We start from the raw sequence: 11,249 nt of genomic DNA, 5'->3' as shown, positions 1-11,249 counted from the left end.
TCTCTCAATCCTGTCTATCAATCCGGTCTCAATCCTAATTTAGCCAACTTTCTCTTTCTCTTTGTTTCTCTCCCTTCCTCACCCCTCTCTCCCTCCCTTCGCCCTGTGCGTTCCCTGGGGAGGTCAGTAATAATGGTAGTGATGGAGTGAGAGAGGGAGGTGCGATTATTGTCTTGTCGGGAGTCAGACGAATCGATCGGCCCAGAAATATGAGGCGCGAGAAAGAGCTGCTGTGTCAGATACAATAACCACCAGCTCCCAGGGGCTTAGAACGACACACACACGCACACACACACACACACACACACACACACACACACACACACACACACACACACACACATGTTCACCGACGCAAACACACTCATTCATTCATTTGTACAGACAGAAACAGAAGCATACACATAAGTCTGTGTGTTAACATATGCTTTCGCTAACACACAGACGGATATATTCTCGTCGCTCTGAGAGAACCGACAGGCAGACAGGATGATCATATGACTTATTACAGTTACACTTTATTCATACATTTTCCTCCACATGCAGACAAGAACATGACCATAAAATTTCTCACACACCGCTCACACACGCATGTATAAACAGAAGTAAACACACACACGCGCGCACACACACACCGAGATCTTTCGCTGCTGTTGCCTGGCAACGCGTGTCCAATCAAGGTGCAGAGCAGTGTCCAGTGATGTCAGAGCTGCTGCTGACCAGCAGAGAGAGAGAGGGGGGGGGGGGGGGTATTGTGATTAGGAGAGAGATAGAGGAGGAGAGAGATAGAGGAGGAGAGAGATAGAGGTGGGCCTGGTGAAGGTGAAAGAGGAGGAGAGAGATAGAGGAGGGCCTAGTGAAGGTGAAAGAGGAGGAGAGAGATAGAGGAGGGCCTGGTGAAGGTGAAAGAGGGGGAGAGAGATAGAGGAGGGCCTGGTGAAGGTGAAAGAGGAGGAGAGAGATAGAGGAGGGCCTGGTGAAGGTGAAAGAGGAGGAGAGAGATAGAGGAGGGCCTGGTGAAGGTGAAAGAGGAGGAGAGAGATAGAGGAGGGCTAGTGAAGGTGAAAGAGGAGGAGAGAGATAGAGGTGGGCCTGGTGATGGTGAAAGAGGAGGAGAGAGATAGAGTAGGGCCTGGTGAAGGTGAAAGAGGAGGAGAGAGATAGAGGTGGGCCTAGTGAAGGTGAAAGAGGAGGAGAGAGATAGAGGAGGGCCTGGTGAAGGTGAAAGAGGAGGAGAGAGATAGAGGAGGGCCTAGTGAAGGTGAAAGAGGAGGAGAGAGATAGAGGAGGGCCTGGTGAAGGTGAAAGAGGAGGAGAGCATGATATCTCCTCATCCTGTAGCCAAGTAATGATAACACTTTGTCTTTCAGTCTGCCCTTACAGCTCTGACAGAGTTCTGTCCATCTCAACTAGCTGGACTGTGTGTTATTACTGGTCACATGGTAGAGACAGGTGTTATCTAGTTCTCACTGGTTTACATACACCACCTAAACCTCTCACCCTCCTACCAGTACAGTTTATAATCCTGGAGCTCCACACACACAGACACACACACACACACACACACACACACACACACACACACACACACACATACACACACATACACACACACACACACACACACACACACGAACACACACACACACACACACACACACACACACACACACACAGTGGTGAGACAAACACACATTGTTGGTCCAACACCAGTGTAAAGATGAGGATGTGTGTATCTGCTCTGGGCTCCCCTGTGGTGAATGTACAATAGATGGGAGCTCCAGAGAGATGTCGAATGGTCCCTGTACTGACCCATTCTGGACACCTCTCCTCCCCTCTCTCGATCTCTTTATCTCTCTCCCCCTCCTTCCCTCCGTCCCTCTCTCTTTATCTCTCTCCCCCTCCTTCCCTCCTTCCCTCTCTCTTTATCTCTCACCCCCTCCTTCCCTCTCTCTAACTCTTTATCTCTCACCCCCTCCTTCCCTCCTTCCCTCTCTCTTTATCTCTTTATCTCTCTCCCCCTCCTTCCCTCTCTCTAACTCTTTATCTCTCACCCCCTCCTTCCCTCCTTCCCTCTCTCTTTATCTCTTTATCTCTCTCCCTCTCCTTCCCTCTCTCTAACTCTTTATCTCTCACCCCCTCCTTCCCTCCTTCCCTCTCTCTTTATCTCTTTATCTCTCTCCCCTCCTTCCCTCTCTCTCTATCTCTTTATCTCTCACCCCCTCCTTCCCTCTCTCTTTATCTCTTTATCTCTCTCCCCCTCCTTCCCTCCTTCCCTCTCTCTTTATCTCTTTATCTCTCTCCCCCTCCTTCCCTCCTTCCCTCTCTCTTTATCTGTTTATCTCTCTCCCCATCCTTCCCTCCTTCCCTCTCTCTAACTCTTTACCTCTCTCCCCCCTCCCTCCCTCCCTCCTTCCCTCCTCCCCTCCCCTTCCTCTCTCTCTCAGTGACAGCAGAGTGATTGATGTTACTCAGAAGGCCCCATCCTCCCCATCCCCCTCCCTGGGGTCCCACTATCAGATTGTGTGTGTGTGTCTGATTTTGTTTTCATTTCTGCGCGTGTGTTTTTATACCGTATTAAAATATATATAGTTAAATCGATACAATTTCATGAATAACTGAGTTATTATTAATCAAATAGAGCAGTATGTTTCTGAAATTCCATGAAAGGATTATTTCTTTATGTGTTGTTGTATGTCATTGTATTGGTTCCTAATCATTATGTTATTATACATATCATGCCTGTGATATTATGTTGCCCAAATAAGGGCGTCTTACCCCAGCATCCTCAGATTAGCCAGAACTGAGTGTCGTTGGGTCTGGCTGTCATGGTAACCAAGGCTTAGACCTCCTCAAAGGCAGGAAGGACCCCCTTGTCCCTGGACATGACACACACACACACACACAGGGGAGAGGGGGGATGGTGGTAGTAGGGCCATGGCCAAATCCAGGCTGCCCAGATGACCTCTGACCCATAGACCCCCCCCCCCCCCCCCCCTCCACACTCAGTCTGTCACTGTCTCTGGACATCCATGACTGTTGGGGTCACCACCTTCTAACACACATACACACACACACACACACATGCAAACTTGAGAGCTCTCCATCGATAGTTTTTGTATTAGTGAAGAATGAAAGAGAGAAAGAACGAAAGAAAGGGAGAGAGAGAGGGGGAATGAAAGAAAGCGAGATAGAGAGAGAGGGGGAATGAAAGAAAGGGAGATAGAGAGAGAGGGGGAATGAAAGAAAGGGAGATAGAGAGAGAGGGGGAATGAAAGAAAGGGAGATAGAGAGAGAGGGGGAATGAAAGAAAGGGAGAGGAAGAGGAAGAGGGGGGGTCACATCTCCCTCTCCTTGGCCTTGGATGGATGCTACCTGCATCTGTAAGTGGAATTTATTGCCAATGCTGCCACCATGTGGCTGACTCATGCTACTTCAGAGAAACCCATATTTCCACTGTAGTAGTGAACTCAAGCTGGTTGGTCAGCGGTAGTGCTGCACTTACTCAATTTTTCCTCTGTTGGAGGAGTGGGGGTGAGAGGGGTAGTGGTTTATGGGGATGTTGTGATGGCTCACATCTCCCGCCTCATGTGACAGCGAGATCTATTACAGAAACACAGCCCGAGTAGAACCAACAAAAGTGCCAATGTAATGAAAACTGTTGAGCATGTGGATTAAATGTTTGGTAACACTTGACTTAATGTCGGCAGCAGGTATAATGCTATATCACTAGTTATAAGCATGTATGAGCCATGTCTTATTGTATGGCATATGATGGGTTAAGTCTCTAACTGGCCAGGTAGTTTGGGCTCCCGAGTGGCGCAGCAGTCTAAGGCACTGCATCTCAGTGTTAGAGTCCCTACAGACCCTGGTTTGATTCCAGGCTGTACCACAACCTGGGAGTCCCATAGGGCGGTGCACAATTGGCACATCTTCGTCAGGGTTAGGGTTTGGCCGGAGTAGGCCGTCATTGTAAATAAGAACTTGTTCCTAACTGACTGGTTAAATAAAGGTTAATAAAAGTAGTGCACTGGAAAACATTTAGATCTCAGCTAGATATCTCATACAGTGTGTTGACTAGACATCTTACCAAGGTAAATGATCTTAGTGTGGCAGACCATTTTTCCTTCTTTAACAAAAGGCTTAAAAGAAAACAAATGATCTTAATGCATTTCCTTGGTAAGCAAAATCAGCTTGAAATAAGTAAATGCATTTCCTTGGTAAGCAAAATCAGCTTGAAATAAGTAAATGCATTTCCTTGGTAAGCAAAATCAGCTTGAAATAAGTAAATGCATTTCCTTGGTAAGCAAATCAGCTTGAAATAAGTAAATGCATTTCCTTGGTAAGCAAAATCAGCTTGAAATAAGTAAATGCATTTCCTTGGTAAGCAAAATCAGCTTGAAATAAGTAAATGCATTTCCTTGGTAAGCAAAATCAGCTTGAAATAAGTAAATGCATTTCCTTGGTAAGCAAAATCAGCTTGAAATAAGTAAATGCATTTCCTTGGTGAGCAAAATCAGCTTGAAATAAGTAAATGCATTTCCTTGGTAAGCAAAATCAGCTTGAAATAAGTAAATGCATTTCCTTGGTAAGCAAAATCAGCTTGAAATAAGTAAATGCATTTCCTTGGTAAGCAAAATCAGCTTGTAATAAGTAAATGCATTTCCTTGGTAAGCAAAATCAGCTTGAAATAAGTAAATGCATTTCCTTGGTAAGCAAAATCAGCTTGAAATAAGTAAATGCATTTCCTTGGTAAGCAAAATCAGCTTGAAATAAGTAAATGCATTTCCTTGGTAAGCAAAATCAGCTTGAAATAAGTAAATGCATTTCCTTGGTAAGCAAAATCAGCTTGAAATAAGTAAATGCATTTCCTTGGTAAGCAAAATCAGCTTGAAATAAGTAAATGCATTTCCTTGGTAAGCAAAATCAGCTTGAAATAAGTAAATGCATTTCCTTGGTGAGCAAAATCAGCTTGAAATAAGTAAATGCATTTCCTTGGTGAGCAAAATCAGCTTGAAATAAGTAAATGCATTTCCTTGGTAAGCAAAATCAGCTTGAAATAAGTAAATGCATTTCCTTGGTAAGCAAAATCAGCTTGAAATAAGTAAATGCATTTCCTTGGTAAGCAAAATCAGCTTGAAATAAGTAAATGCATTTCCTTGGTAAGCAAAATCAGCTTGAAATAAGTAAATGCATTTCCTTGGTAAGCAAAATCAGCTTGAAATAAGTAAATGCATTTCCTTGGTAAGCAAAATCAGCTTGAAATAAGTAAATGCATTTCCTTGGTAAGCAAAATCAGCTTGAAATAAGTAAATGCATTTCCTTGGTAAGCAAAATCAGCTTGAAATAAGTAAATGCATTTCCTTGGTAAGCAAAATCAGCTTGAAATAAGTAAATGCATTTCCTTGGTAAGCAAAATCAGCTTGAAATAAGTAAATGCATTTCCTTGGTAAGCAAAATCAGCTTGAAATAAGTAAATGCATTTCCTTGGTAAGCAAAATCAGCTTGAAATAAGTAAATGCATTTCCTTGGTAAGCAAAATCAGCTTGAAATAAGTAAATGCATTTCCTTGGTAAGCAAAATCAGCTTGAAATAAGTAAATGCATTTCCTTGGTAAGCAAAATCAGCTTGAAATAAGTAAATGCATTTCCTTGGTAAGCAAAATCAGCTTGAAATAAGTAAATGCATTTTCTGGGTGAGCGAGATCAACTCAAAACAAGTCATTTTCACTTAATTATCTCAATACAATACTAAATAATCTAGGTAGAATATCATTTTCTGCAGCGTGACTGCAGTAGTGTCAGCCAAAGGGTTGTTTTCTCTGAGCTGTGAGTGACAGTTTCCAGACACCCTGTCACTTTCCACTGATAGTCTTCCCCCTCTTCTTTCTCCTCCTCTATTTCTTAGATCTCACCCTCTCCCACTCTTTAACCTCGCGTGTCCCCCTTTCTCATTCTGACCCCACTTCCTACTCTTCTTTTGTTTACTTCCTCTTCTCTTTCTCTCTCTCTCAGGATGTGGGGAGGGGGTGGGGCATGTGTGGGGGCGTGGACAACAAGAGGGAGGGGAATGATTTTTTATCTCTCCTCCGTTAATGTTCCAATGAGAGAGAGAGACAGAGACGCACAGAGAGAGAGAGAGAGAGAGAGAGAGAGAGAGAGAGAGAGACAGTTAGAGAAAGAAGGGGACTCAGACACTCAGACAGATGTGACCAAGACAGCAGCTCTAGCAACCATGGACTTCTGCAATATGTGGGTACCAGGTGAGTGTCTGTGCCTCTCCCTGCCTTCATTAGCATGGCCCAATTAAGCTCGCCGTGTGTGTGTGTGTGTGTGTGTGTGTGTGTGTGTGTGTGTGTGTGTGTGTGTGTGTGTGTGTGTGTGTGTGTGTGTGTGTGTGTGTGTGTGTGTATCTGGGCTGAGCCAATTGATTAGCACCACTGGGTCTAACGAGCATGGCTAATTAGAGCACATCAAAGAGAGGGAGATGGATGAATGGATGGAGGGAGGAGAGGATGGAGGTGTAGATGTCTGTCGCAGGCAGAGAGAAAGGTCAGACGTGTCTCTCCAGGGTGGACAGGGATGCAGTGTGTGTGTGTGTTTTCTCCTATCCATCCCTTGTCATTACAACTGTTTAAACAGAGAACCTAAAGGTACACTTTAGTTATGTGTCCTACATAACAGCATTAGAAGTGGTCTTTAGCCTACATATAGATTGTCACGTTTTAATGTCAAATTAAGAGATGATAGAGAAATAGTTTCTCAAAAATACATTCACAGGAAATGATTAATCAATAACAGAAAAACCTATCAACAAACGTCAATAGTATTACTGCATGTCATGAATAATCAGGTATAGATAACATCACAGAGAACCATTTACGGTATGTGCGTGCGTATCCATTTGATGGGAATGATTCATGCGATGAAGCACCTTGTCACTTCTCACATCGACGTGGACAGTGATGAATAGGGCTTTTTAAAATCAACCCCCTGTACATTCCTGTGACTAGACCACGGTGACGGGATGACACATCATATTATGGTGTCCGTGTAGTACAGTATCACCGCTGGATAGAGAATGAGGTTACTCAGGTGAATAGTTGACTTGAGGGGTGAACTACAGTGTCTCATCTATGCCTTGAATTGCACACAGACAACACAGTCGATTGTCAGTATTCATTGTGAATACACCAGTCATAATGTTAGGGTTTCAGTGTGCCGTTTGTTAACTGACAGGATTATCACACAACACTACTGACCTGCCACAGATTTACAGACAGTTGTAGTCCAATGACTCTACACTTTTTTTCATTGAATGATTTCATAGCAGTAGTGAAATATGAATGGAAGTTTAAACGTTTCATCAGTAGACTTCATTTCCCAGACCCCTCCTTGGCGCCAGAGTGTTCTCCTTAAGCAGGAAGTGAAGGTTCATTTGAGATCAGTTTCACCCAAAATACCCCTGGGAGAACACACCATAGAAACAGAATGCATAGAACATGTAATGAAAAGGCATATCATGCTGTGCACTATGCAACCGTATACAGCAGTTTACAGTACAGTTTGTGAGACTGTCCTATCTAGACATCCGTTTCTATGGTACATACATACACCTATTCATTAGGTAGTGGTAAAGCTTCTGAGAATAGCTTGTCTTGTTCCCACGGCAGCGAGAGGAGAGACTAGAAAGGCTGACACGTATCAGTAGTTATGTGTCTTACAGTGAGGCAGTTAAAATGGCAGTTTGTGTGTGTGTGTGTGTGTGTGTGTGTGTGTGTGTGTGTGTGTGTGTGTGTGTGTGTGTGTGTGTGTGTGTGTGTGTGTGTGTGTGTGTGTGTGTGTGTGTGTGTGTGTGTGTGTGTGTGTGTGTGTGTGTGTGTGTGTGTGTGTGTGTGTGAAAGTAGGGCGCAGGTAGCCTAGCTGTTAAGAGCATTGGGCCAGTAACCCAAAGGTCGCTGGTTCAAATCCGTGAGCTGACTAGGTGAAACATTGCTCCTGTAAATTGCTCTGGATAAGAGCGTCTGCTAAATGACTAAGATGTCAGTCAGTGTGTTGTGCGACATTGACAAAGTATCAGAGTAATATTAATAGTCTCATTGACAGTAAGTGTTGGGTTTAGCACTCTGTGTTCAAGATGGTGTGAGCTAGGGGAAGTAGAGGGGGGAAGTGAGAGAGACATACATCACACCATGATAAACTAGCATTATACCAGGCTACTGTATATTAACTACTACCCTCACAACATACCACTACCACTGTATATACACTACTACATACCACTACCACTGTATATACACTACTACCCTCACAACATACCACTAACACTGTATATACACTACTACATACCACTACCACTGTATATACACTACTACATACCACTACCACTGTATATACACTACTACATACCACTAACACTGTATATACACTACTACATACCACTAACACTGTATATACACTACTACATACCACTAACACCGTATATACACTACTACATACCACTACCACTGTATATACACTACTACATACCACTAACACTGTATATACACTACTACCCTCACTACATACCACTAATACTGTATATACACTACTACATACCACTAACACTGTATATACACTACTACATACCACTACCACTGTATATACACTACTACATACCACTAACACTGTATATACACTACTACATACCACTAACACTGTATATACACTACTACCCTCACTACATACCACTAATACTGTATATACACTACTACATACCACTAACACTGTATATACACTACTACATACCACTACCACTGTATATACACTACTACATACCACTAACACTGTATATACACTACTACATACCACTACCACTGTATATACACTACTACATACCACTACCACTGTATAAACACTACTACATACCACTAACACTGTATATACACTACTACATACCACTACCACTGTATATACACTACTACATACCAATAACACTGTATATACACTACTACATACCACTAACACTGTATATACACTACTACCCTCACTACATACCACTAATACTGTATATACACTGCTACATACCACTAACACTGTATATACACTACTACATACCACTACCACTGTATATACACTACTACATACCACTACCACTGTATATACACTACTACATACCACTAACACTGTATATACACTACTACCCTCACTACATACCACTAATACTGTATATACACTACTACATACCACTAACACTGTATATACACTACTACATACCACTACCACTGTATATACACTACTACATACCACTAACACTGTATATACACTACTACATACTACTACCACTGTATATACACTACTACATACCACTACCACTGTATATACACTACTACATACCACTAACACTGTATATACACTACTACATACCACTACCACTGTATATACACTACTACATACCACTAACACTGTATATACACTACTACATACCACTAACACTGTATATACACTACTACATACCACTACCACTGTATATACACTACTACATACCACTAACACTGTATATACACTACTACCCTCACTACATACCACTAACACTGTATATACACTACTACCCTCACTACATACCACTAACACTGTATATACACTACTACCCTCACGACATACCACTAACACTGTATGTACACTACTACCCTCACTATATACCACTAACACTGTATATACACTACTACCCTTACTACATACCACTAACATTGAATTGCTTCCTCATATCTGAGTTTTTTGGACTAAATTAAGATATGGAGAAAATCTGTCTATTTCAGAGGGATCCTTCCTGTGGTTAGATCTGAAGTGCATGTCATTGGTGAGGAACAGCCAATGGGCTTTTCTGTCTGACCACTGCTTCCCCTAGCAGACCCTGTGTTTGTAGAAAAAAAACTCCTGATTGTCACAAGTAATGTACTGCCCCTACCTTCCTGTGTTCTGTGTTATCCAGCCTGGATATAGCTTGTTCAGACATCTGGGCCTCAATGGCCTCACCACTATTGGTTTTCATTGGTTTGGTTTAACTGATTCAGACCTGGGTCTCCAGGCAAGTGGACTCTCTGGCCAATCAACAACATGAATCAATCATTGAACTAGTGGGGAGAAAGGAAACCCAGCAGCTCTACATGTATTGAGGCCTGGTATTGAATAGCCCTGTTGCTATTCAATCCACTACATATCACGAATAGTACCCTAGACCGCTGCGCTCCTCTTAAGGCAAAGCATCTCATTGCTAGAGGCGTTACTACCGACCCTGGTTCGATTCCAGGCTGTAAAACAACCCACCATGATTGGGAGTCCCATAGGAAGGTGCACAATTGGTCCAGCGTTGTTAGGGTTTGGCCGGGGTAGGCCGTCATTGTAAATAAGAATTTGTTCTTAACTGACTTGCCTAGTTAAATAAAATAAATAACATTAAAAAAATAACCTCATCCATAGTAATTGTAGGTAAATGCAGTCTCACTACTGCCCCCTATTGGTTGGTAAGTGGTCCTGCTCAGAGTGTGTGAACGGGAGTGGTCGGAAATTCTGCTCATAGCTGTTGGAGCGGTCACTACTTGGACCTACCAAACCAAACGATTTGAATGGAAAGTATTATAATAAACATGAAAAGGTGAATGTGAGGAGCCCTCCTAGTTTTTAATAGGCTACATGTCATATTAAACAGCATATAAACACTCTCGATAGGTCAGGAGCCAGACTGAGCCTAAGAAGGAACGGAAATGAATTATTTAAGCTATATTATTTAATTATTTCAAGGCTATAGCCTACAAAGAAATACCGTTGTGAAGCATTTGTTAGCGTGACACACTAGGCTGGTAGGGATTCAGTGACATTATTAAGCGCTCAACATTTAAACAACATTTTTTTTTTATTTTTTTTTTTTTTTTTCACCTTTATTTAACCAGGTAGGCTAGTTGAGAACAAGTTCTCATTTGCAACTGCGACCTGGCCAAGATAAAGCATAGCAGTGTGAGCATACAACAAAGAGTTACACATGGAGTAAACAATTAACAAGTCAATAACACAGTAGAAAACGAAGGGGGGGTCTATATACAATGTGTGCAAAAGGCATGAGGTAGGCAAATAATTACAATTTTGCAGATTAACACTGGAGTGATAAAAGATCAGATGGTCATGTACAGGTAGAGATATTGGTGTGCAGAAGAGCAGAAAAGTAAATAAATAGAAACAGTACGGGGATGAGGTAGGTGAAAAGGGTGGGCTATT

The 11,249-nt window shown here is 42.5% G+C and overlaps 1 protein-coding gene across 14 annotated transcripts in view; it reads left to right on the top strand.

Annotated features, from left to right (window-relative positions):
* Nucleotides 1-11,249, top strand: part of LOC116353133 (POU domain, class 2, transcription factor 2) — a 48,085-nt gene that overhangs the window by 7,112 nt on the left and 29,724 nt on the right. For 3 of the 14 annotated variants that reach the window (XM_031787176.1, XM_031787175.1, XM_031787173.1), the window contains exon 1: nucleotides 6,131-6,262. The exons of 9 other annotated variants lie outside the window; for them this stretch is intronic. In XM_031787176.1, coding sequence (XP_031643036.1) covers nucleotides 6,235-6,262 — 28 coding nt within the window. In that variant the 5' untranslated portion in view covers nucleotides 6,131-6,234. Of the gene's footprint in view, nucleotides 1-6,129; nucleotides 6,263-11,249 lie in introns of those variants that run through there. 2 more of the 14 variants (XM_031787172.1, XM_031787167.1) reach the window with 1 other exon arrangement.

The sequence above is a fragment of the Oncorhynchus kisutch genome, linkage group LG13, assembly GCF_002021735.2.
Source record: "Oncorhynchus kisutch isolate 150728-3 linkage group LG13, Okis_V2, whole genome shotgun sequence".
In the NCBI taxonomy this organism is placed as follows: Eukaryota; Metazoa; Chordata; class Actinopteri; order Salmoniformes; family Salmonidae; genus Oncorhynchus; species Oncorhynchus kisutch.
Note: the sequence above shows the minus strand (reverse complement) of the source record. Positions and strands in the feature narration are given on the sequence as shown.